This window comes from Anabrus simplex, chromosome 6 (genome assembly GCF_040414725.1).
Source record: "Anabrus simplex isolate iqAnaSimp1 chromosome 6, ASM4041472v1, whole genome shotgun sequence".
In the NCBI taxonomy this organism is placed as follows: domain Eukaryota; kingdom Metazoa; phylum Arthropoda; class Insecta; order Orthoptera; family Tettigoniidae; genus Anabrus; species Anabrus simplex.
In genome coordinates this window covers 305,405,455-305,432,826 of record NC_090270.1, presented here as the reverse complement: position 1 = coordinate 305,432,826, position 27,372 = coordinate 305,405,455, and the positions used below count along the sequence as shown (strand labels likewise).

Here is a 27,372-nt window from a genome sequence, read left to right as displayed (position 1 = left end):
CCCTCCATCTATTTTATTCATTCTGTCTGGTTATCTGAACGGCGAAGCTCACGTCACTCGTCTGGAAGAAAGTGCGAAGTTTTGGTCTCCAAGTAACTTGGTGCATGTTCGTGTCAACGGTTCAAGTAAAATTATTAAAGAAATGGGTGATAGAAATTTTCCTGAACTGCCGCAGGTGATAACTTTGAAGGTCTATGTAGTTGGCCAAAATATGTAGCTGAGAGTCTCCCTGTACTTCAATCAAGTGCGTTTTATATTTGTTAAAAGTGAAGTCTGGGAGCTGGCAGCGAGGTCTGATTTGTCTTATCTGTTTAGAATACCTGGCCCTTAGTAGGGTGAAGCGAAAGCAGAATCTTGGGAAACAGTGGCCGTTGCCATTTGAGAAGAGTGATCGTCGCCTGTTAAACGTGTTGAAAGTGCGGTTTGTAGTGGTGATCGGCACCGAATATAAATCTTTGTTAAGTTTAAGTCATATGTATAAGAAGATGATGGTAAATATAGCCATGGAAGGCTAGAGGCAAGGTCTGCTGGCCTAAATGCAGCCAGAAATCCAGGATGATGGCTAAGATCACAGGTCTGTAACTTTTTTTTTATCAATGTTCTAATTAGAGTATTGTTTGTCCCAACCAATTTCAAGGCGTGTGTCGGATTGATATTTAATAATGATCAAGCGAATGTATTACATTTCTGGTAGTCGTGTGAAACTCATCAGTGCTGTAAAATTTGCGTCAAGAAACTATAAAATGCGAAGTTTAACTAATGTGTTAATATTCTTTGAGATATTGTCCAAATTGAGCAAAAATTAGGAAGGTGATAACGATCGTGTAGTCGTGGTGAATGTCTTAGGCCCGGTTTCTTCAACGAATGTTAAGTGTTAACTCAGCTGTTAAGGAGACTTAACACATAATTTAACAAAATTTTCGTCTCATCAAGAATTGTTAACTCTAACAAATGTTAATACTTGTGTTAAATTAAGCTGGCAGCAACCCTGTGTTAAACCTCTTAACAACTGCTAAAATTTCAAAATGGATGCATGTATAAGACGTAAGTTTGAAGCTTTACTGCTGTATGAAGACTATTTATAAGCTGAAGAAGGCAAAGAACGATCCATACTAAAAATAACTACTTTCTAGAGTTGTCAGAAGATATATTTCTAATTACCAAAGCCATAATGAACAAGATCATCATCATCATCATCATCATCTGTTTACCCTCCAGGGTCGGCTTTTCCCTCGGACTCAGCGAAGGATCCCACCTCTACCGCCTCAGGTGCAGTGTCCTGGAGTTTCAGACTCTTGGTCGTGGATACAACTGGGGAGAATGGCCAATACCTCGCCAAGGCGGCCTCACCTGCTATGCTGAACAGGGGCCTGGTGGAGGGATGGGAAGTTTGGAAGGGATAGACAAGGAAGAGGGAAGGCTTTGTTTTATTTTTGTTTTTTTACTATGACCTCAATCAATCAATCAAACACTGCTGATCTTTCCTAGCCTTTTCTTAAATGACTGAAAAGAAATTGGAAATTTATTGAACATCTCCCTTCGTAATTTATTCCAATCCCTAACTTCCCTTCCTATAAACGAATATTTACCCCAATTTGTCCTCTTGAATTCCAGCTTTATCTTCATATTGTGATCTTTCCTACTTTTAAAGACACCACTCAAACGTATTCGTCTACTGATGTCATTCCACGCCATCTCTCCGCTGACAGCTCTGAACAAACCACTTAGTCGAGCAGCTCGTCTCCTCTCTCCCAAGTCTTCCCGGCCCAAACTTTGCAACATTTTTGTAACGCTACTCTTTTGTCGAAAATCACCCAGAACAAATCGAGCTGCTTTTCTTTGGATTTTTTCCAATTCTTGAATCAAGCAATTCTGGTGAGGGTGCAATACACTGGAACCATACTCTTGTTGGGGTCTTATCAGAGACTTATATCCCCTCTCCTTTACATCCTTGCTACAAACCCTAAATATCCTAACAATTGCAGAGATGTGTACCCCTTATTTATAATGACGATATTTATGTGATTACCCCAATGAAGATCTGTCTTTATGTTGTTCTCTTTAATAAAGGCACAGTCGGCAAATGAGAGAAATAGACTGGCACTTGATCCTGTAAAAGGGATAAAAGGGATTGCAATGATTGAATTTAGTTTTAGACATGTGAACTGCAAAAGCTATTTTAAATATATGTGTCAGCAAAAGGAACTGTTAAAAAAGATTCAGTCCAGCGTAAAATACCCTTGGGACACGGGCTCTAAAGTGTGGGTTTGTGCGATATGTGTAATATTTTTTATTTTGTTTGTTAGTTATGTAAATATAGATATTTGACAACATCAAATTGAACTAATAATGTTTTATTCACAATTTGGCAGTCCTAAGAACGTGTTGAACAATCTTGTTGAGGGTGTCCTTATTTTGAGCTTGTACGGTAACCCTAGTTTTTATTTTGTATATTGTTTACTCAATTTATACTTTTGTGTTTCAGATGACGGGAGAATCGAGGTTAAGGAGACAATGGCTAGGTATACAACTGACGTCATTGCCTCATGTATTTTCGGTATCCAAGGTAACGCCCTCCGAGATAAAAACAGCGAGTTTCGACAGATGCTTCGGAAAATCTTCGATTTCGACATTTTGAAAGGTATTAAGACGGCAGTCTCGTTCTTCGCCCCTGTCTTGATAATAGCTCTAAAGCTAAAATTAATTGAAGATGATGTTTCCGACTACATCAGGAATACCATATGGACGACAGTTGAGCATCGCAAGAAGAACAACGTTGTCCGCAAAGACTTCCTCGATCTTCTGATGCAGCTCAGGGACAAAGGATTCATGGAGGAGGGTGAAAGCAACGGTCCTGAAACAGAACCTGGCAAGAAGTTTGGTGAGTTTTACACATTGTACATATTATTATCTTAAGAGTGAAGCATAGCAGATACGGCGAGGGGGCATAGGGTGCTACCTTACCCCAAGTGAAGGGGACGAACAGTTAAACTGTTTCTCCCTAGCATTACGCAAAATGAACCCAGCCACGGAGGAGGCAATCCAGCTCTGTTCTGTGTCGATCCCAAGCCCGGTAAACGGCGAAGGTGAATTGCTGGTTAATGAGTCTTATTGGAGACACAAATGTCCAGTAGGTGCCTCTGGTAAATACTGGCCTACCGACGCAAACAGCAAATCTTAACCCTTGGGGCAGAGTGAGGCCAAGTACCGTGAGCTTTAAAACGGGACAACCTCAGCTAAAGAATGGTAACCCTGACAGAAGAGACCTTGGTCGTCCAGGTAGGGGGTTGGTGTGTGTTAACTTCGCTACCTGTAAGAAAAGCTGTTGTGGATACCGGCATGTCAATATTATCTTGGATGAATGTGGATACTCTGGAGATAACCCGGCGAAGAAACAATCTAATTATGTTTCTCTCAATAAAATAATTTCTGGGTCTAAAGATTCCAAAATTTTTATGAGCTCACATTTCTTGCCTCGTATACTTCGAAAATTACATTGTAAAATCTTCATATTATTGATTTACAGTGTTAAGATTTCCTATTCATTCAATGATTTGATCATCGAGAGATTTTATAACGTGACGCCACTGTACATGTGCCCCATCCGTTCCATTAAGGATTCATTTTTTCGTTACATCTACATTAGTAGGCGAATAAGTTTGAGTGGTGTTTTTAAAAGTAGGAAGAGAGGATGAAAATGTATTTCAACTTCCTCTCGTCAGAGGTTGACAGTTGAGAAAGTATAATAAATTATATAAATTAAATTATACATTTCAGTGTTAACTGACGTGGTAGTTTCTCGCTAATTCCGGTATAAGCGGTTCCCATTAATGTAGTAATAACTACATCTCATATTAAATTTAGATTACTTTTGTACATTTTAAAGGTGTATACTAAAATTTCGGAATCACTCAGATTTTCATTAACACTGTACTTTTCCTTCAGGTAGGGAACTGTGGACTCGTATACTTTTCATCTCTACCAGATGTATGCATAAGTTTTTGCTAGTTTTGTGGTAATTAAAACGCGTAATTATCAAGGGAAATTCATTTTTTGTTTATTCAGTATATTGGTCATCGGCTTCTACACACTTCGCCCATCTTTCAGATAAGCTATGAATACCATGCTAGAAAAACTGCTTGTCTTTTGCGACAAACCATACGTCGAGCTCTTTTCCAACTTCCTCGAAATTGCTGAGGTACTGCTCTGCGAGCGCGTGCCCCATTTCAACGCTACACGAGTGATATTCTCATTTCGCCGAGTTCTAGACAAGGTCTCCACATTCAAACTTATAAATATTTCAGCGAGTTGCAAGTGATAGTCTTATATTCCCGAGTCTCCGACTCAAATTTTATAACACTGTGAGTGGACTTGTAAATTTTCCGTGATTAACGAGTGATAGAATCTAGCCTCAGTTAAGACTGGTTTAAACTTTAATGGTGCTCTATTCGGGCAGATGTTTCAAACTTACATTTCTTACAAGTGTTCATAACCCATGATTGATTACACAATCCGAACAGTGATAAATTGTGAACGATATTCGCCTTGCCAACTAATTGAAATACTTCGCAAATTGTGTGTGTCAGATTTAGAACTCTCCAGGCTGTGACAAGGGATGAGTTACTGAATTAATTTCAATCTATAACTGTGTCATCGGACTTATAGAAATCATAGGATTTTCCAATACCTCGTGCATTCGGAGTAGACATTGGACTGTGATTAGTTTCAATCCGTGTACTACCCATTTAATCTGTGCAGACATTAAACTGTGAGTTAATGATAGACTGTGAAACGCTTATTTGGACTGTGCATTCGCTATAGACAATGAGGCGTGTGTTAATGACTGACTACGGATATTTATTTAGGCCGTGCATTCGTGGTAGATATTGAACTGTGCTAAGAAGTGAATTATGTATTCGAACTTTGCATTCATGGTAAACATTAGACTGTGTTTAAGGTGTGTATTTGCCGTGAAATTAAACTGCTTACTCATAACTAGCAATCAACTGTGCATTTAAACTGTGGGCTTCTAATACACAGTACTTTTTGTGTGATCAAACCACGAACTGTGGAAGAATGAAACCCATTTCATTTCATTTCAAATTAATGAACCAAATCGGTTTACAAATGAAACATTTTCTTTTTCAAGTGGTTGAGTTAAAATTGCACGTAACCCTAAACAAATATTTCGTGTGTGATAATTTCAAACTGTTTCAAGTATCACATTTTCTTTAGTCAGTTTTATTTGGCATTTGATTACGTTACACTACGAGTGATTCTTTGTTCAACATTAAAATCTGTTATTCAAGAAACTCTTTCCGTGTCCCAGGAGCTAATGTGTACTGTCATAAGTCGTTCTCCGTGTAACCAAATCTCAATGCTCTCATTACTACGTTATCCCGATCTTCTGGACGTCCAGAACTTCTAGAATTTCCATAGTGGGAGAAATCGTGGTTCCACGATGCCAAGAGGAGACTGATGGCAGTACCAGGAGAGCAGCCGAATTTCGAGTACATCACCAGCCTGGATGAGGAAAGAACCATTTCCTGCATATTTGCTGTATGAAGGTGATATAATTTTGAACTTTGTTAATAAATTCAGAATTTTAAAAAAGGAGCTTAAGGATCATTTCAAGACACCCCTCTTCTTCTTCTGTAAGCACTTCAATCAGAAACGGTACACGCCCTGCGTCTAACTCATTCTCTCTCTCACCGAGCTCGATAGCTGTAGTCGCTTAATTGCGGCCAGTATCCAGTAATCGGGAGATAGTGGGTTCGAGCCCCACTGTCGGCAGCCCTGAAGATGGTTTTCCGTGGTTTCCCATTTTCACACCAGGCAAATGCCGGGGCTGTATCTTAATTAAGTCCACGGCCACTTCCTTCCACTTCCTAGGCCTTTCCTATCCCATCGTCGCCGTAGACATATGTGTCGGTGCGACGTAAAGCAAATAGCGAAAAAACTCATTCTCGTCAAAGTACTGTACAGTAGGTTAATGTCAGATGAACAATCTGACGCATGTGTCAAATTCATACGCTGCGCACTGTTCGCTGGCACCATCTCCTAGTGAAACCAGAAAAGACTTCTGCATACACCTGGTAGATTAACTCTGTGTGGTTGTTCAGTCTTGTCCTTCGACCTAACTCTCGGATCAATGTCAATAGCACATTTTTGTCCCTTTTGTCAGCTGCAATAATGTCCAGTTGATGTGCACAGTCTCCTGTAGCAAGACATTGAACTTCCTCATATACCTCAATACCAGATTCCTTTAATCCATTTGCTATGATTTTTCTGGCTGCGTGATGACGGATGTTCCTTAGAAATTCTCCATGTTGACAAGATCCCAGAATATGCGCAAGTCTTTCAAACTCGTTGCAGAGTCTACAACGAGATCCATCCTGGGATCTGCCTGGAAGAATTCGCACAGGTATTATATTTTCTTTCGGCTTGACAGCACCTAGCCACTCTAAATTAGTGAGATCATTTTTCGAACACCCAACGACTGCGAGGTGTATATTTTGGTACAAGTCTACCCTTTTTCCATTTTGGGGAAATTCACACCTTTACTTTTATTCGTGATTTCTGAATTCCTCACGAGCTACTTGGACCTTAAGGTATGCGGGTTCATTATGCAGTTCTCGTTTAATCAGACAATCTGGTATCTCATTGTTGAAGGGTTTGTGGCAATCACATGAGGATTTCGGCTTTTAAGTACGGACATGCAGTTATTAATTTGTTGCAGAAATCCTTCCCATTTTAAATAAAAAGGAACTAACCCCTTGAATTTTCTTGTTATATACAGGGTGTCTGAAAATAAGTTACGGAAAATGTATGGGCATAATAAGGAGGATCAGGGATCCATTTTTTCCTAAACCGTTTAGTTAATCGCCAGAGTCGACTGGTTCATATCGCTTATGCTCTGCAACGTAGTGCACTGAATTCGCAACAGAACGTTGGCTGTGAAGAGTGTTAACATTAACATTCAAAATTCCCGACGAAAATCCATAGGGTATGCAGAAATGTTCAGAACTTTTACTGGTGAACGGAGTACAGAGATGAGCGCGCGATTGAGGACAGCACGGTATCAGCTCTTTAAATGTGCTGTGCAGTTAGCAAGCAATACAGTAGAGTGCATTGCGTGACTCAACACGTGTAGGGGAGTGGAGTGGACAAGCGGGGCAACGGGAAGAAGGAATTTACAGCATAATTTCCTGTACGTTTTCGCGCTTGCACCCCAAGGACTCTAAAGACAAGCTGTTAAAGGGCCGGCCTGTTACGTCACGTCACGAATTCTAAATAAAGTAAAGATGTTTGGCATTAACAGTGGTGTACACTCCTGATTAATCCCCCTGTGGGTGGGGGCGGTAGAATAACACCCACGGTATCCCCTGTCTGTCGTAAGAGGCGACTAAAAGGGGTCCCAGGGGCTCTGAACTTTGGAGCGTGGGTTGGTGACCACGGGGCCCTTAGCTGAGTCCTGGCATTGCTTCCACTTACTTGTGCCAGGCTCCTCACTTTAATCTATCCTATCCGACCTCTCTTGGTCAACTCTTCTTCTTTTCTGACCCCGACGCTATTAGGTTTGCGAGGGCTAGGGAGTCTTTCATTTTCACGCCCTTCGTGGCCCTTGTCTTCCTTTGGCCGATATCTTCATTTTTCGAAGTGTCGGACCCCTTCCATATTTTCTCTCTGATTAGTGTTATATAGAGGATGGTTGCCTAGTTGTACTTCCTTTTAAAACAATAATCACCACCACCACCACCACTCCTGATTAACTTCTATCAAAACACAAAAATAACGTACGGAACTACGTTGGACTTAGTTTTCTTAGCCTATATCCGAGGATACTCTGCTCTAACCTTAGCCTTTAACACTTGCCAATACGACAGAAAGTGCTCGCGATGTTTACTTTTATTCCATAATTTATGTTATTTCAGTAATTATTATTCAGTGAGCCCCAGAGGAGTGCGACAGGCCTCGGCAGCCGGCACAATTCCTATCCTCGCCACAAGATGGGGGCTTCATTCATCATCCCAGACGCGGTCACTGACTGGAAAACAGGTTGTAGGTTTTCATTATGCAGTGAGGCGAACTTTGACATGCACGAAATGTACTGTGTTTACCGACATGCTTTATGAAACAAATTAATTGTGCTCACCCGAAACCAGGTCCGGCTTCGTGGCTAAATGGTTAGCTTTCTGGCCTTTGGTCCAGGGGTCCCGAGTTCGATTCCTGGCCGGGTCAGGGAATTTAACCTTCAATTCCATTCACTCGGGGCTGGATGTGGGTGCCGCCTTCAGCATTAGAATTCATCATAGGTTGGACCCCATCCTCATAGACGCGCAGGTCGCCTATGCGGTATCAACTCGAAAGACCTGCGCCAGGCCTCTTCGGGTGAACGTTCCTTCCATTAAACCCGAAACAGGAGTTGTTTTACTACTAGGATTTAAATTCTGTACGCCAATCGGTTCAGCATATCTTAGCGCATGATAATCAGAATAAAGACGCTACATTATCCGGGCATGATGATCAGGTGCTGTTCTGTGACACGCCACCATTACTGTTTTATTTTTTTGCTATTTGCTTTACGTCACACCGACACAGACAGGTCTTATGGCGACGATGTGATAGGAAAGGCCTAGGAGTTGGAAGGAAGCGACCGTGGCCTTAATTAAGGTACAGCCCCAGCATTTGTCTTGTGTAAAAATGGGAAACTACGGAAAACCATCTTCAAGGCTGCCGACAGTGGGGCTCGAACTCACTATCTCCCGATTCCTGGATACTGGCCGCACTTAAGCGACTGCAGCTATTGAGCTCGGCGCGACCATTACCAGCAAGGTTGCACGTGAGCGAGGGGCACGTCACTGTGCTACGGTAGCGCACCGCACAAGGTTATCAAGCAAGAGAGCTTGGCCGGCCACGCGCTGCATAGGCTGACACAAAAGTTGCTCACGACTGAACTTACACTGAACTTTCATTAGGAGGAAATAGAACACGCTAAAGATCGATTTTCCTTTCGGAACACTATGTTCTCGTACAATTTCCGAAACATACAGCATTTTTCAGGCACTCTGTATAACATTGCATTACGTAGGTTCTTTGTGGCGGGCCGTAGCTGAGTCGTCATGAAAATCCAGTGGCGAAATGGTAATAAAAACAGCTAACCTCAAGTACTTAATGTTTGATTTTATTCCACCTAAAAATCATCAGTTCTACGGTGAACTAACAGCTACCAATGGCCAAGGAGTGGGAAATATAAGGCCTAAGTCTCATCACAAAATAACATTTCAAGCCGTCAATATGTTTAATTATTTAATTTATTTTCCGTGTTGAACCGTGTTGTACTTGTACGCATATCACGTACAGTTTGCCGACGTTTCGAATACATTGCAGTATTCATTGTCAAGGCGACTGAAATACCCCTACTCGATCCGAGGTAATCAGTCTCCCACGCAGAATTACACTACTAGAGTGGCCTTGATCTTGGCCTTTTATATCCTAGCCTATCTGGCTGGCCTAAGCCCTGGCTGTCTCGCGAGGCTTCTGGAAAGTTTATGTCACAGCCAGGTAGTGGGGGCTTGCCCGCGCTGTTATGTAATGGGGTTGCGGCCCGTGTGTTTATGCTGTGGTCTGTATGTCTTAAACTATGAATGATGGGCATCCAAGAATTACTGATTTTGTATCCTTCTTCTAAATTTATGTTATTCGGATGTTTCTTGATTTCGATAGCCTCGCGGATTTTTCTTTCCAGATTCCAAGGGATAGCTGCTAGGATCTTGGTCTTGTCAAATGATATTCCGTGCCTAGTTTCGTAGGAATGCTTGGCTACTGCTGAAATATCTGTGTTTTGGTTCTTGGTGTGACGGATATGTTCTTTTAGTCGGGTGGAGATCAGACGTTTTGTCTCACCTACATAACAAGCTCCGCAGCTACATTCAATGTGATACACTCCAGGGGCCTGTAATTCTATTGTGTCTTTTACTGGTGGTAGATAACGGGCTAGCTTACGGTGAGGTTTATAGATAGTTTTTATGTTGTATTTGTCCAGTATCTTGCCGATCCTGTCTGTAGTGTTTTTAATGTATGGCAGTATCGCTGTTTTCTGGCGGGTCAGTTCTTCTTTCCCGTTATTTTCTCCTGCGGCGGTCTTTTCTTTCTTCTCTTCTGTTTTTTTAAGGACTCGTCGGATGTTATTGAGCGAGTAGCCATTTTTCCTAAGGGTTTCCGTGAGGTGTTCTTTTTCTTCCTCGAGGTGCTCTGCGTCAGATATCGCTATGGCCCTGTTCACTAGTGATGTTAGGACAGCCTGCTTTTGTGATGGGTGATGATGAGACGAGGCGTGTAGGTACCTGTCTGTGTGAGTGGGTTTCCTGTATACTGCGCGACTCAGCGTCCCATTGGGGTTACGTATTACTAGCACATCCATGAACGGTAGTTTTCCGTCTACTTCTATTTCCATGGTGAACTGAATATTTACGTGTATGGAGTTGAGATGGTCGAGAAATAGCTGTAGGTTATTGCTCCCGTGAGGCCAGATTACAAAAGTGTCGTCCACAAAACGGAGAAAACATTTCGGTTTCAGGGCAGATGTAGCTAAGGCTTTCTGTTCGAAGTGTTCCATATACATGTTTGCTATTATTGGAGAGAGTGGCGACCCCATCGCGGCCCCTTCAGTCTGTTCGTAGAACTCCCCGTTGAAATAGAAGTAAGTGGCGCTAAGGCATTCTTTAGCTAGTGTTGAAAGGTCTTCTGGAAGTTTCTGATCTAATAGCGGAAATACTTCAGTTAGCGGCACCTTGGTGAAAAGTGACGTGACGTCAAAGCTTACTAATAGGTCCGTACTTTCAATTGATTGGTCCTTAAGGAGCTGGATGAAATGTCGGGAGTCCTTCACGTAGGTTTCAGTGTTTCCTGTCTGTGGCTGAAGTAGTCCAGCTAGGTAGCGGGCGATCTCGTGCGTGGGAGAGCCTGTAGCGCTCACGATAGGTCGCAGAGGTATGCCTTCTTTGTGGATTTTAGGCAGGCCATCCAATTTTGGAGGTATCGGGTCCGAGGATATCAGTTTCTTCTGTATTTCGGCTGGGATACTGGAATTTTTTACTAGTGTGTGGAGTTTGTTCTTAATGCGGTTGGTAGGGTTCCTAATTTTCCTGTTTGTAGAATCGGTGAGTAATTGTTCTATTTTCCGAGTGTAGTCTGTGCGTGTCATTATCACCGTAGCGTTGCCTTTATCTGCGGGTAGGATAATTGTTTCCGTATCTAGACGTAGTGTTTTTAGGGCATGAATTTCTTCTTTAGTCAAATTGGATGGCGGCGGCTTTGCGGATCTCAGTAGACATGATACATCCTGTCTGATCTCCTCTGCAGATTCGGTAGGAAGGTGCCGGATTGCAATTTCTACTTTGCTAATTATTTCTTCTACCGGTATACTATTCGGAGCTACTGCGTAGTTGAGTCCTTTTCTCAAGACCGAGGTAGTGGGTTCACTGAGTGGCTTGCCTGTGAGGTTTACTATTACATTCTTCTTCAGTGGAGCAGGTGGTTTCGGTTTCTGTTTTTGTAAGAGGCGGTTGAATTTTTTGTTTTACTTGGCAGCGGCTAGTTCCAGTGTACGCTGGGATTGTGTGCTGCTAATGCTGTCTAACGTGGTCCAATCATTGAGCGACAGAGTGCTGGCAAGTTGCAGGTGGAGATGAAATAATTTATTGTTGAGGTAGTCCAGAGTCTGTCTTGTGTCACTGATCCGTTCTCTGAGGAGTTTTATGCTGGTTTCGTGAAGAATACGGTCAGTCCGTCGGTTCTTGGTGTGATATTTCAGTCTCACACATGCTGGTATAATGCTGTTGTCCCTGCAGCGTTTCAGAAAGGCGAGTCGAGCCAGGTAGTTACTCATTTTCTTCCGAAGGTTGTCGAACTGCCTAGTAGCTTTGAGAATATCCTCCCCGTAAAGGTTTCGTATCTTAGAAGTGAAGCTTCCACGGTGTGAAGAATTATTTAATTTATTTTCCGGGTTGAACCGTGTTGTACTTGTACGCATATCACGTACAGTTTGCCGACGTTTCGAATACATTGCAGTATTCATTGTCAAGGCGACTGAAATACCCCTACTCGATCCGAGGTAATCAGTCTCCCAGGCAGAATTACACTACTAGAGTGGCCTTGATCTTGGCCTTTTATATCCTAGCCTATCTGGCTGACGTAAGCCCTGGCTGTCTCGCGAGGCTTCTGGAAAGTTTATGTCACAGCCAGGTAGTGGGGGCTTGCCCGCGCTGTTATGTGATGGGGTTGCGGCCCGTGTGTTTATGTTGTGGTCTGTATGTCTTAAACTATGAATGATGGGCATCCAAGAATTACTGATTTTGTATCCTTCTTCTAAATTTATGTTATTCGGATGTTTCTTGATTTCGATAGCCTCGCGGATTTTTCTTTCCAGATTCCAAGGGATAGCTGCTAGGATCTTGGTCTTGTCAAATGATATTCCGTGCCTAGTTTCGTAGGAATGCTTGGCTACTGCTGAAATATCTGTGTTTTGGTTCTTGGTGTGACGGATATGTTCTTTTAGTCGGGTGGAGATCAGACGTTTTGTCTCACCTACATAACAAGCTCCGCAGCTACATTCAATGTGATACACTCCAGGGGCCTGTAATTCTATTGTGTCTTTTACTGGTGGTAGATAACGGGCTAGCTTACGGTGAGGTTTATAGATAGTTTTTATGTTGTATTGTCCAGTATCTTGCCGATCCTGTCTGTAGTGTTTTTAATGTATGGCAGTATCGCTGTTTTCTGGCGGGTCAGTTCTTCTTTCCCGTTGTTTTCTCCTGCGGCGGTCTTTTCCTTCTTAACTTCTGATTTTTTAAGGACTCGTCGGATGTTATTGAGCGAGTACCCATTTTTCCTAAGGGTTTCCGTGAGGTGTTCTTTTTCTTCCTCGAGGTGCTCTGCGTCAGATATCGCTATGGCCCTGTTTACTAGTGATGTTAGGACAGCCTGCTTTTGTGATGGGTGATGATGAGACGAGGCGTGTAGGTACCTGTCTGTGTGAGTGGGTTTCCTGTATACTGCGCGACTCAGCGTCCCATTGGGGTTACGTATTACTAGCACATCCAGGAACGGTAGTTTTCCGTCTACTTCTATTTCCATGGTGAACTGAATATTTACGTGTATGGAGTTGAGATGGTCGAGAAATAGCTGTAGGTTATTGCTCCCGTGAGGCCAGATTACAAAAGTGTCGTCCACAAAACGGAGAAAACATTTCGGTTTCAGGGCAGATGTAGCTAAGGCTTTCTGTTCGAAGTGTTCCATATACATGTTTGCTATTATTGGAGAGAGTGGCGACCCCATCGCGGCCCCTTCAGTCTGTTCGTAGAACTCCCCGTTGAAATAGAAGTAAGTGGCGCTAAGGCATTCTTTAGCTAGTGTTGAAAGGTCTTCTGGAAGTTTCTGATCTAATAGCGGAAATACTTCAGTTAGCGGCACCTTGGTGAAAAGTGACGTGACGTCAAAGCTTACTAATAGGTCCGTACTTTCAATTGATTGGTCCTTAAGGAGCTGGATGAAATGTCGGGAGTCCTTCACGTAGGTTTCAGTGTTTCCTGTCTGTGGCTGAAGTAGTCCAGCTAGGTAGCGGGCGATCTCGTGCGTGGGAGAGCCTGTAGCGCTCACGATAGGTCGCAGAGGTATGCCTTCTTTGTGGATTTTAGGCAGGCCATCCAATTTTGGAGGTATCGGGTCCGAGGATATCAGTTTCTTCTGTATTTCGGCTGGGATACTGGAATTTTTTACTAGTGTGTGGAGTTTGTTCTTAATGCGGTTGGTAGGGTTCCTAATTTTCCTGTATGTAGAATCGGTGAGTAATTGTTCTATTTTCCGAGTGTAGTCTGTGCGTGTCATTATCACCGTAGCGTTGCCTTTATCTGCGGGTAGGATAATTGTTTCCGTATCTAGACGTAGTGTTTTTAGGGCATGAATTTCTTCTTTAGTCAAATTGGATGGCGGCGGCTTTGCGGATCTCAGTAGACATGATACATCCTGTCTGATCTCCTCTGCAGATTCGGTAGGAAGGTGCCGGATTGCAATTTCTACTTTGCTAATTATTTCTTCTACCGGTATACTATTCGGAGCTACTGCGTAGTTGAGTCCTTTTCTCAAGACCGAGGTAGTGGGTTCACTGAGTGGCTTGTCTGTGAGGTTTACTATTACATTCTTCTTCAGTGGAGCAGGTGGTTTCGGTACGTGATATGCGTACAAGTACAACACGGTTCAACCCGGAAAATAAATTAAATATTTCTTCACACCGTGGAAGCTTCACTTCTAAGATACGAAACCTTTACGGGGAGGATATTCTCAAAGCTACTAGGCAGTTCGACAACCTTCGGAAGAAAATGAGTAACTACCTGGCTCGACTCGCCTTTCTGAAACGCTGCAGGGACAACAGCATTATACCAGCATGTGTGAGACTGAAATATCACACCAAGAACCGACGGACTGACCGTATTCTTCACGAAACCAGCATAAAACTCCTCAGAGAACGGATCAGTGACACAAGACAGACTCTGGACTACCTCAACAATAAATTATTTCATCTCCACCTGCAACTTGCCAGCACTCTGTCGCTCAATGATTGGACCACGTTAGACAGCATTAGCAACACACAATCCCAGCGTACACTGGAACTAGCCACTGCCAAGCAAAACAAGAAATTCAACCGCCTCTTACAAAAACTGAAACCGAAACCACCTGCTCCACTGAAGAAGAATGTAATAGTAAACCTCACAGACAAGCCACTCAGTGAACCCACTACCTCGGTCTTGAGAAAAGGACTCAACTACGCAGTAGCTCCGAATAGTATACCGGTAGAAGAAATAATTAGCAAAGTAGAAATTGCAATCCGGCACCTTCCTACCGAATCTGCAGAGGAGATCAGACAGGATGTATCATGTCTACTGAGATCCGCAAAGCCGCCGCCATCCAATTTGACTAAAGAAGAAATTCATGCCCTAAAAACACTACGTCTAGATACGGAAACAATTATCCTACCCGCAGATAAAGGCAACGCTACGGTGATAATGACACGCACAGACTACACTCGGAAAATAGAACAATTACTCACCGATTCTACATACAGGAAAATTAGGAACCCTACCAACCGCATTAAGAACAAACTCCACACACTAGTAAAAAATTCCAGTATCCCAGCCGAAATACAGAAGAAACTGATATCCTCGGACCCGATACCTCCAAAATTGGATGGCCTGCCTAAAATCCACAAAGAAGGCATACCTCTGCGACCTATCGTGAGCGCTACAGGCTCTCCCACGCACGAGATCGCCCGCTACCTAGCTGGACTACTTCAGCCACAGACAGGAAACACTGAAACCTACGTGAAGGACTCCCGACATTTCATCCAGCTCCTTAAGGACCAATCAATTGAAAGTACGGACCTATTAGTAAGCTTTGACGTCACGTCACTTTTCACCAAGGTGCCGCTAACTGAAGTATTTCCGCTATTAGATCAGAAACTTCCAGAAGACCTTTCAACACTAGCTAAAGAATGCCTTAGCGCCACTTACTTCTATTTCAACGGGGAGTTCTACGAACAGACTGAAGGGGCCGCGATGGGGTCGCCACTCTCTCCAATAATAGCAAACATGTATATGGAACACTTCGAACAGAAAGCCTTAGCTACATCTGCCCTGAAACCGAAATGTTTTCTCCGTTTTGTAGACGACACTTTTGTAATCTGGCCTCACGGGAGCAATAACCTACAGCTATTTCTCGACCATCTCAACTCCATACACGTAAATATTCAGTTCACCATGGAAATAGAAGTAGACGGAAAACTACCTTTCCTGGATGTGCTAGTAATACGTAACCCCAATGGGACGCTGAGTCGCGCAGTATACAGGAAACCCACTCACACAGACAGGTACCTACACGCCTCGTCTCATCATCACCCATCACAAAAGCAGGCTGTCCTAACATCACTAGTGAACAGGGCCATAGCGATATCTGACGCAGAGCACCTCGAGGAAGAAAAAGAACACCTCACGGAAACCCTTAGGAAAAATGGCTACTCGCTCAATAACATCCGACGAGTCCTTAAAAAATCAGAAGAGAAGAAAGAAAAGACCGCCGCAGGAGAAAATAACGGGAAAGAAGAACTGACCCGCCAGAAAACAGCGATACTGCCATACATTAAAATCACTACAGACAGGATCGGCAAGATACTGGACAAATAAACATAAAAACTATCTATAAACCTCACCGTAAGCTAGCCCGTTATCTACCACCAGTAAAAGACACAATAGAATTACAGGCCCCTGGAGTGTATCACGTTGAATGTAGCTGCGGAGCTTGTTATGTAGGTGAGACAAAACGTCTGATCTCCACCCGACTAAAAGAACATATCCGTCACACCAAGAACCAAAACACAGATATTTCAGCAGTAGCCAAGCATTCCTACGAAACTAGGCACGGAATATCATTTGACAAGACCAAGATCCTAGCAGCTATCCCTTGGAATCTGGAAAGAAAAATCCGCGAGGCTATCGAAATCAAGAAACATCCGAATAACATAAATTTAGAAGAAGGATACAAAATCAGTAATTCTTGGATGCCCATCATTCATAGTTTAAGACATACAGACCACAACATAAACACACGGGCCGCAACCCCATTACATAACAGCGCGGGCAAGCCCCCACTACCTGGCTGTGACATAAACTTTCCAGAAGCCTCGCGAGACAGCCAGGGCTTACGTCAGCCAGATAGGCTAGGATATAAAAGGCCAAGATCAAGGCCACTCTAGTAGTGTAATTCTGCCTGGGAGACTGATTACCTCGGATCGAGTAGGGGTATTTCAGTCGCCTTGACAATGAATACTGCAATGTATTCGAAACGTCGGCAAACTGTACGTGATATGCGTACAAGTACAACACGGTTCAACCCGGAAAATAAATTAAGTAATTCTTCACACCGTGGAAGCTTCACTTCTAAGATACGTCAATATGTTTGTTAACATTGTTTATTTTTGTATGATGCCCAGAAAATAATGTAATTCATTTTCTATATTCAGCTATACGCAAAAGCAGATTTTGTTTTACTTAAGCAAACTTAGTAGACATAAACGTGTTTCAATCACCGACTTTTTACTATTCCATCAATAATAACATGCACATGGTATAATAACATACAGAAAACGTCTAACATTCGTTGGTGAAGTTTTCATGTCATTTGCAAAAGTTGAGTTTTCTCTGTTGTGACAAAAGCACTTTTAGAATGAAACTGAGCTTGAAAGTTTCGTGAAACATTTCTTCTCTTTACAGAGCTGGAAGAAGACGATTTTGTAGCTCAAGCATTCGGATTCCTCGCCGCTGGCTTCGAGACATCTTCCACGACGATGAGCTTCGCGCTCTATGAGTTGTCCCTGCAACCCGAAATACAGAACAGACTGAGGCAAGAGATACAGTCGGTGCTGGAGAAGAATAATGGGCAGCTGACGTACGACGGACTCCAGGAGATGATTTACCTTGACATGGTAGTATCAGGTGAGTCTTCTATAGTGGGTTATGCAACAGAGGCAGTTTCTCATATTTGTATTGAGCATTTTCTTGACAAATGGCTGTTACGAGAACGTCGCTGACGGGTTAGTTTTGTAATTGCAGCAGTAACGCCATCTGACGAAAATCAGTGATAGCAAAAGAAACAACATTCACAACAATGCTCAAGTCAATGTAATGTTATTGTTGATAAGTTTCAGGAGCTTAGGACATTGACCGTAACATTTTGTTCTTCGCCAATCCGGTGATATTGAAGCCTTCAATTTCCACCCCATGTTTAATTTCTTTTTCCCTAACTCTCCGAGTGAACGTTCGTTCACGTTTTATTCTCATCTCATTTTGATAGCCAACTTTCCTTACCTTCCTGGTTCAAAGGGGCTAATAACCACATGGATTTCCTTATAAAAACAAGCACGGAAACGACCATCGTCATTGTCACTGGTTGGGATATATTACCACATCTGGAGTATTTTATAACTATTTACATAGAGGAGCTACACCAATGACTGGAGAGTTCCTATAGTAGCCCCAAAGGAAAGATTTTATATATAAAACAAGCCAGTCAGCTTGGCATGTGTCTTTGGGAATGAGTGTTCCTGGGTCAAATGAATTTGTTGGAAGCATTTTCTCCTTAATGTCTTAATGTCTAACATGTGGTCAGGCAGTATAAACAGGTATTCAGTAGATCTGATTAAAAGTGATTGATCCAATTATTAGCACGCATGGCATTCCATGTCACGGGGCTCAATCCTAACTTTACTAAGATCTGTACAATTGGCCCTGGTATGTAAAATGTATCTAGGTCTTACTAGTTTCAAATGATGGAGAGACGTCACTTTCCTGATCCAAACTGAGGGAGTTAGTGATGTATGGATTTGCAAATTTTTTATAGTCAGTCCATTGAGTTGCTGGAGAACAACTTCCCATTCAGCTCTGAACAAACTAAGAATTTTATATTTTCGATGAGTGTACATCGTTGAGTTGGGCGTATCTATAGGCAGCCGTAAAATTTCCTTCAACACTCCTTTGATACAAATGACATAAGTAAAGAATTGGAGCCACAGATAAGGCTTATTTTGGACGATGTTATACTGCGTAGAGTAATGAATACGTTTGCAGGATTGTAGACAACTCCAGAAAATACCTCGACGAAGTTATGAGATGGACGGCAGACAATGTCATGCTGATAAACGGGATGAAAATGCAGATTGTATCACCATGAGAAGTTCCTGAATCTCTGATTAACTTTTGAAACATATAAATCTGCATTTAAAATGGAAAATCTGAAAATTAATATTCATTAAATAAAATACACACTCGTCGGACCTTGTACTCACTTACTTGTTACCGGCTTACTTACACATGCGTTATTTGAAGGGCGTCAGTTGCCACTCAGTGCAGCAATAATAGAATGAGACTCTTGACTATCTCAAGGGTGTGGGGTAATAAGCTTACTTTTGACAGCATACCATATACGTTCTGGGAAAAGGAGATTGGCGTTCGGTTTCCTAATTAATTTTGAGGTTAAGATATTTTACTGTCATTGAAATAAAACTATGAATTCGTTTGATAGAACAAAATATATTATTTAAATAATATATAAAAAATAGTGCGTCTTGTTGCGATAAAACAGATGAGAATATGAAATGATGACATTGTAACTGAAAGAAACTAGGCATGAATTTGAATTCTTCTTGACCGGACATTTAACAATTTATACGAAATATTTCCCTCACTGATTCACTTGACTGTACCTTCAACACTTTGAGTGTAATTACGACGTAATCCTTTGACCTGGTGTTTACTGTAGATGTGTCACGCCTAACTTGGTGATACATCCTTGTGACTGCTTCTTCTCCATATCATCTGACTTCTTTGTAAGTCAATATGGTATCCCTCTCTGACTCCATGGTACGTCCTTGCGTCCTTGTCTTCAACTAAGTGAGCGACCAGCTTTGTCCTCACTCTCTCAATGACCAATAATTAATGGCTCACTGAGTGTTCTCCATCTCTCGTTCACACTTGTTGACTGACCGACTGAGGCCTCTTCATCTAGTAGACTTCTTCACTGTTCAGCTTCCGTTTAACTAATGACTGACGCTACAATATGCATCCACCTTTTATAGACGTTGGTTGACACAGCTACGTAATCTCCAGAAATAACAATGACATACTCCCACAACACCTCAAACTGTTGCATGTAATGGTGAAATCCCCTGGGGCGGCTGAGTCTCTGAGCGAATTGCTAAAAGCTCACGATGACGTAGCCATGACGTGGCAATGACTTGGCAGAATCGCCAGTAGTATAGCAATATAACAACGTCACATCCACATCTGATACATCGAAACTCCCACTGTACAGGTATTTAATGTTAATCTACATATACGTATATATGCATACACTCAATTACAAATACGCAAGCGACAAGCATTGTATAATGGAATTGAATAATAATTATAACAAAATAATAGTAATCTCACAGATATAATAATAATAATAATAATAATAATAATAATAATAATAATAATAACACGGATAAAATAATAAAAATACAGATATAATCTTGTAACGGGATTTGAACCGTTACAACCAAAAAGGAAAATTCCTTCAGTTTTAATTTTTTGAAAGTAAGTAAATCAACCTTTATTTCCTCCAGATCTATATAGTTACTGAACCTAATGATATTTACGGCGAAAATAGAAATACAAATAGAAAGAAAACAAAACTTAAACACAAAAATAAAAACAAAACAATGTCAACATGGCAAACAATGCAATATGAGGTTGACGGCATCTCCAATATACTTCTTGGGTGAGTGATCGCACGTGTTGCCCTAAAGGGGCCCATTCAGAGTCGAGCCTGTTCGTGACCTTGATCGCACTGACCGGCTCGAAGGTGTATGGTGGGTTGTTGAGGGTTGGGCTCGATGTTAGAAGCCGGCGAACCCGACCGGTTCGCCAACCCGTCAGTGTGTGTATGGCCACTACCTGACCGGCTCTCTGTGGTTTCGTCTATAGCTTAATTTTGTTTCTGTGTGAGTTAATTAGGCCTACCTCGAATAACAAAGACTTTTGAGGAGAATAAGCAGTTCTGGGAATAATTTATTGAAATATACCAGGCGAGTCCTGGGGCTTTCCCATCTTTGCGTCACGCAATACCTTCCATGTGTTGGTGCGACATTCTAACACTAATAATAACAATTATAATAATATGAAGAAGAAGAATCCATGGTCTCCCGATACTCTCCTTCAAATATTATTAGCCTATAGACCATTCTGCTATGACATATATGCCTCTCGCGCCTCTGTACTTAAGTTGTTAATACTGTAAGTATGTATCATACATTACTACTATAGTGAAATTTTCTGTAATTCATAATTAGTAGTGAAATAACATTTCTCAAACTAATCACTTTCAAAAGAATATTGCATTTGTTATATAAAAACGATCTTATAATACATCACAATCGAAATTGTATACGCCTACTTACGTGCAAATATTCCGGCTGCAGCGTATCGAAGATTGCCCAACACGTCTCAGGAATGATTTTTCCAAATAGCTGAGGAGATATTACACTGCTAAATTTCAGGTCTTCATAACTTCTCCCCGTCGCTAGAAATCGCAATGTTACAATTAACCTCCCTTCAGCACTGATGGTATCTCTCATGTGTGTCTCCTGTTTCTCTATGTTTGGCCGAATCAACTCCAACAATTTGCAAGCACTGTCGCTGTCCATACGCAGAAAGTTCTTATAATCTGCAGGTTCTTGTACGCGCAGAGTTCTTAATAGGCTGACGTGTGGAAATCGTGGTTTATATATCAACTATTCCTTCATCCACACACGTTTCTTCTTCTTTTCTTCATCAACGCACAATAATGCTGCAACAGCTACAGCCACTTTGAAATGTTTTCGTTGGGCCATAACAAAAAAGAGGCAATGCACATACTATTTGCAATACAGACTGGAGGACTGGTCCGCCAACATGTTCGCCAGTGTATGGTCACGGTCGAGCCAGTCGGGTTCGGGATGGGGATTTTATACATGGACCGGCTCGCCAACCGGCTCGACTGTGAATTGGCCCCTTAACTCTCCTGACCCAGCATAATACCTTTCGGTATGCTGCGACCCCCTCCACGGGAACACATGCACACACCCTCCCTTCCCCTCGCACTATTAGCGAGTAGCGGGGAAGGCCTCCATTCTCCTGCACTGAGAAAAGTGATATCCTACACCTTTCATGCGTCAGGATTACCCACTACCTAGTTCATTGTGTGTCTCTACTTGATACACCTCAGATTTAGCTTTTAGTGCGAGTGAACATCTACTCCTCATTCTGCTAAAAAAACTTACGTAAATTTCCCGCACACGTTCATTCTGCCTCTAACCACTTTAAATGCTTATCTCCGTTACACGATTGAGCAATCAACTTCAACTGCTATTCAGTCATAAATACACGTCTCTCTTCAACCATTTCCTTACACACTGTCAATAAATGGAAATCCTCTCTCTCGTCACCACATAATATATACATCGTATTAACTTTTAACTTAGTCCAACCTCTATTCATATACATTCCAAACACCCTCCATATTGAGTCTCTTCTCACCGTCCTGTTCACATTTGCCACTTTCATATTAAATACCTGATTTACCCTCATAAACGTCTTTAGGGTAGCATTCGGCTATGAGCTGTTGTTCTGCAATATATCTTGTCCGCTTAATCACATGTTTCCAATAAACACCACTTCTCCTCACCCATTCTATATTATAATACACAGTTCAAAAAATCAGGGGAACATGTTTTTGAACGTATGCCATGCTGCACAAAACAATACCTCACGCCCAGGTATATAAGCCAACTAAACCTTTATTCTTTAGCGTTGAAGTATAAAGAAGGGCATCGATGGATTCGCGTTCATTTTCAGAACACAAACGGAAATGTTCAAATAGGGACGAAAACAAAGTGATAACAGTGCTCCAGAGTGAATTTTTAACACTGTTGGAGAGCTTCAGTATGGTTTATGTCCTCCACGAGCATGAATCATAGCTTGGCACCTAAGCGGAACGCTCCGTATAAGTCGACGGAGGTCACGTTGCGGTGTCAGGTCCCATTCTTCAATGAGAGACTTCTCGAGGTCTTGGAGAATCTGTGGTGGAACAGGACTTCTGTCAAGCCTATCCCACACATACTCGGTGGAATTAAGGTCGAGACTCACTCCTGGCCATTTCATCCTTTGAATGTCCAGTTCTCGCAAGACATCTCTGGTGATGTGCGCAACATGAGCCCTGGCATTGTAGTGCATGAGTACGAATTCAGGGCCAACACCGTATGTATCAACCAACACATGCTGTAGCAGTATCTATTCGATGTACCCCACAGCGATAAGATTACCACGAATGACGACAAGATCCGTACGGCCATCAATACTGATGCCACTCCACATCATCTCAGAACCTCGTCCGAATCGGTCGCCTTCCTGGACAACATTTTACATGTAATGTTCACCACGGCGTCTCCATCCACGTTGACGTCCATCACGTTGTGCCAGGGAAAATCTGAACTCGTCTGTGAATAACACAGGTCTCCAATGGGGAAGTTAACAGTTGACATGGGTACGGTCAAACTGAAGGCGAGCTGCACGATGTTGCTGCGTTGAACGGGGCACTCGAACAGGACGCCTGTGTCGTAAGGACACTTCTCTTAACCTGTTCCTTACTGTCTGGTCAGAGAGACCGTGACTCCAGTGATCCTCCTGAGGTTTTGATGCATTTCTCTGGCAGTTGCTGAACGACGCCGCAACGCACAGATGGTCAGATATCGGTCATCCTGTGGGGTTGTTATGCGTCCACGACATTGTCCAATCCTCCTTGTGAACTGGCATGTCTCATTATAGCGATTCCACAAGCGTTTAATAACTGGCGGAGAGACATTGAGATCCACAGCAACACGACGAAAAGTCCGCTCCTCCTGGATCAAAGTGATGGCCGTTGCGAATTAAACCTCGTTAAGATGTCTCATGAGGTGTGCTGGTTCACGTACAACGACCTCAACTGCAGTAGTCTGTGCATCTCACAATGACACACAGACGCATCGCTGTTCACTTTATTTTAAGAGGTCATTTGGCTGTTTAATGCATCGCTACGCCTTTAGATGGAGTATAACTTCGATTTGACAAACCCTGAGTAGCTAAGGTTTCAAGGTATGCTATAGGACCATTGGAACACAATCTACAAAATTAACGTTCACATACCAGACATTAAAAAACATGTCCCCATATTTTTTGAACTGTGTACTCACCTAAACCCAGTCGATCCAAAGCATTGTTCGCCTTATCAAGCCAGTAATCACCATAATTGCTCTTCTTTTGATTAGGCCCCCTTCACCTTTCCTCAACCTGCACCAGTAACTAAGAACTCTTTTTAAAATGTCAAACCTGATATATTGCCCCTGCGCTCGCAGCACACAGTGGCAACCCCATAACAATATTGCAGAACTTACTCCCTATCTGATCTAATATCCCACACACTTTCTCCCCTCCCCCAAACCTCAGAAGCATACAGCACTCTACTCTTCACCACTGCTTTAAACACCATCCTTTGTATATCATAATCTACACCCAAGAAATTTATTTTCCGATATCCTAATTACTGAGAGTGCAGCTTGGCCTTTTCATTTGACACGCCTAACTTGCTCAACCCAACTACCATTTCTGCTTATCATCACCCCCAGTTATTCAACCTTATCCGCCACGGCTATTTCTTCCCCATTTATTTTCCCAGGTTTCTTTTTGTTCCCTTTGTTACAGACCATCACCTTTGTCTTGTTGTAGTTGATCTTCAATGACCATTTTTTCGCAAAATCGAAACCTAATTCAACCTCTTTTGCAGGCCCCCAGCTGTCGACGTCAACAATAATACATCATCAGCAAAGATCAACCCTGGAATTTCTTGTCCCCCTACCACTCGACAAGCCCAATTCCCCTCCCCATGGCCAGTTTTAATAACTGTGTAGATGGAATACTTATTGCATTTACATTTATATTTGTTCCGCGCTATTTTTAAACCATTTCGAATAGTTATGTCAAAGCAGTGGAACAATATTTCTAACTCATTCAATGTACAGGAAATTTTCTCATTGATGCTCTTATTATTCGGTTTATCGAAAGCGACTCGACGTTGATTCAATGGTATTGTCTGTTTCAGAGACGCTGCGGAAGTACCCTGTTCTTCCTTTCCTGGACCGCAAAGTGCTGCAGCCTTATACTCTACCGGGCACAAACTTCACATTGGACAAGGGAGATGTAGTTATCATTTCGCTCAGCGGTATCCATTACGACCCTCAGTATTACCCGAATCCACAACGCTTCGATCCTGAACGTTTTACTGAGGAGAATAAACGTTCGAGACCCAACTACTCGTATATGCCCTTCGGAGAAGGCCCCAGGATCTGTATTGGTAAATCTAGTACTGTATTTATCAATAATGAAACTGAAACATATTGTCGAGATTCCCTGTTACTTACGTATTACCCACATCATAACATGTCAAATGTTACTTTTGTTTCTGGCAGGAATGCGCATGGGACTTTTGCAAGCCAAAGCTGGATTGGCACATCTCATCGCTAACTTCGAGGTGGCTCCTTGTCAGGGCACTCCAGTGCCCATGGAATTTGATGCCAAATCCTTTCTGCTCTCGGCTAAGGGCACTCTACCACTCAGCATCAGCAAGATTAAGTGAAATTAAAAAACACGTATATGATGTTGTAAATAATGTAAACATTGCTATTTACTGCTATGTTTGTAATAAAATACATTAATTTAAGGTCACACTAATCTATAACAGATTCTATACCTTTCATATCTTCCTCATACTCGTCAGTAGTCTAACGGTCACCGCAGTTAGCTACCGTCCTCAGAGGTCTGCGTTCAATTCCCGGTACTGCTAGAGATTTAAGAACGGCAGGTCTGGTATGTGGTTAAATGCTAAATGGAGGTCGCCTTTTCTTCACATATCTTCCTAAATAGTTTTCTCCCAGAGAACAGGTATGCATTAAGTAAGAACACAATACCGCAGCGCTCAAGTATTAAATTTTTAGTTTAGGATTCATTGTCTCAAGGGATTTGAAATGGAACGTGCAGACGGAGGAGGCAATGGTAAAAATTATGGAATTTATTAGCACTAACCTAAAAGGCTTCAAATCAGGGGCCCTACGAACAGCCTACTTCAGCTCGGTAAAACCAATATTAACCTATTGTATTCCTGCCTGGAGTCCCACCACAGTCTCAAATCTCCATAAACTTCAGAGAAAACAGCAACGTGTGGAGAGGCTAATGACTTACCGTTCCCATCTTCATTCGCCTAACCTCCCCTCAGTAGAAACTGTTGTCGACAGAACCGACTTGATCTTCCTTCGAAAATTCCTCTCCGGCTCCAATAACGTGATTCTTTTCATCGAATTTCCCTATCATTTCACTCTGTTCACAGAGGCGTCATTCTGTTTTGGACGTCTAATTACTGCAGGGTGATCCAACCACTGCGCGCCGTTCAGTTCGTGGAAGAAGTTGGCAGCGCCGCTCCGTTTCTAAAGTAACGCAACTAATTCACACAGAATAATGCACTACCATGATGCAACTGACGTCCTTCTCTTTTTTACGCCGCACAGACACAGATAGGCCTTGCGGTGACGGTGGGATAGGAAAGGGCTTGAAATGGGAAGGAAAAGTATTACTGCATTATTCATTTAAACTTCATTAACTGCTTAACGTGGTTGCCGTCACAAAGGGCAACCGGCCGCAAAACAATCTTTTTTCTACCGTCCAGTTTTGGTTTCTCTCCTGGAGGGATCCTGCCTCCGCCACCTCATGGAGCGTGAAACATTTGGTCAGGGGTACAACTGGGGAAGAGGACCAGATTAACTCTCCCAGGCGGCCTCACCTGCTATGCTGAACAGGGACCTTTCGGGAAAATGGGAAGTTTGGAAGGCATAGGCGAGGAAGAGGGAAGGAATCGGCCTGGCATTTTCTAGGAGAAGTGGGAATCCACGGAAAACAGCTTCTAGGATGACCGAGGTGGGAATCGAACCCCCTCTATTTAGTTGACCTCCCGAGGCTGAGTGGACCCCGTTGCATTCCTCGTACCACTTTTCATATTTCGTGTTAGAGCCGGAAATCATACCCGGGCCTCCGGGGGTGGCAGCTAATTACAAAAGTGTAGTGTTAAGGAAATGTTGCAAGCTTTGGGCTAGGAAGACCCGGGAGTAAGGAGACGAGATGCTCGACTATGCGGTGTGTTTCGAACTGTCAGTGGAGAACTGGCGTGGAGTGACCATAGTATACGTATAAGCTTGAACGTAGCTTTTAAAAGTAGGAAAGATCATAATATGAAGATCAAGATGGAATTCAAGAGGAAAGTAGGGGCGAAGGGAGTAAGGAATTGGAATGAATTATCAAGGGAAATGTTCATCTTCAATAAATTTCCAAATTCTCTGAAAACGTTTAAAGAAAAGCAAGGAAAAAAGTTATTGGAAAACTTCCACCTGGGCGATTGATTGATTGATTGATTGATTGATTGATTGATTGATTGATTGATTGATTGATTGATTGATTGATTGATTGATTGATTGATTGATTGATTGATTGATTGATTGATTGATTGATTGATTGATTGATTGATTGATTGATTGATTGATTGATTGATTGATTGATTGATTGATTGATTGATTGACATCAGAATAATACGCTACTAGTATTTCGATGAGGTGTTGGGTCAGGTCAGTGTGTGGACGGCTCGCGTGTGGGATATAAACTCGGGAGGGCG

At 42.4% G+C, this 27,372-nt stretch overlaps 1 protein-coding gene across 1 annotated transcript in view; it reads left to right on the top strand.

Moving 5' to 3' along the window:
* The window catches only part of LOC136876515 (cytochrome P450 6j1), a 71,434-nt gene extending 46,052 nt beyond the window's left edge, over positions 1-25,382 (top strand). Inside the window, exons 3-6 of the mRNA XM_068228459.1 lie at positions 2,486-2,881; positions 17,322-17,543; positions 24,760-25,011; positions 25,127-25,382. Coding sequence (XP_068084560.1) covers positions 2,486-2,881; positions 17,322-17,543; positions 24,760-25,011; positions 25,127-25,293 — 1,037 coding nt within the window. The 3' untranslated portion in view covers positions 25,294-25,382. The remainder of the gene's footprint in view (positions 1-2,485; positions 2,882-17,321; positions 17,544-24,759; positions 25,012-25,126) is intronic.
* The last annotated feature ends 1,990 nt before the right edge of the window (positions 25,383-27,372 follow it).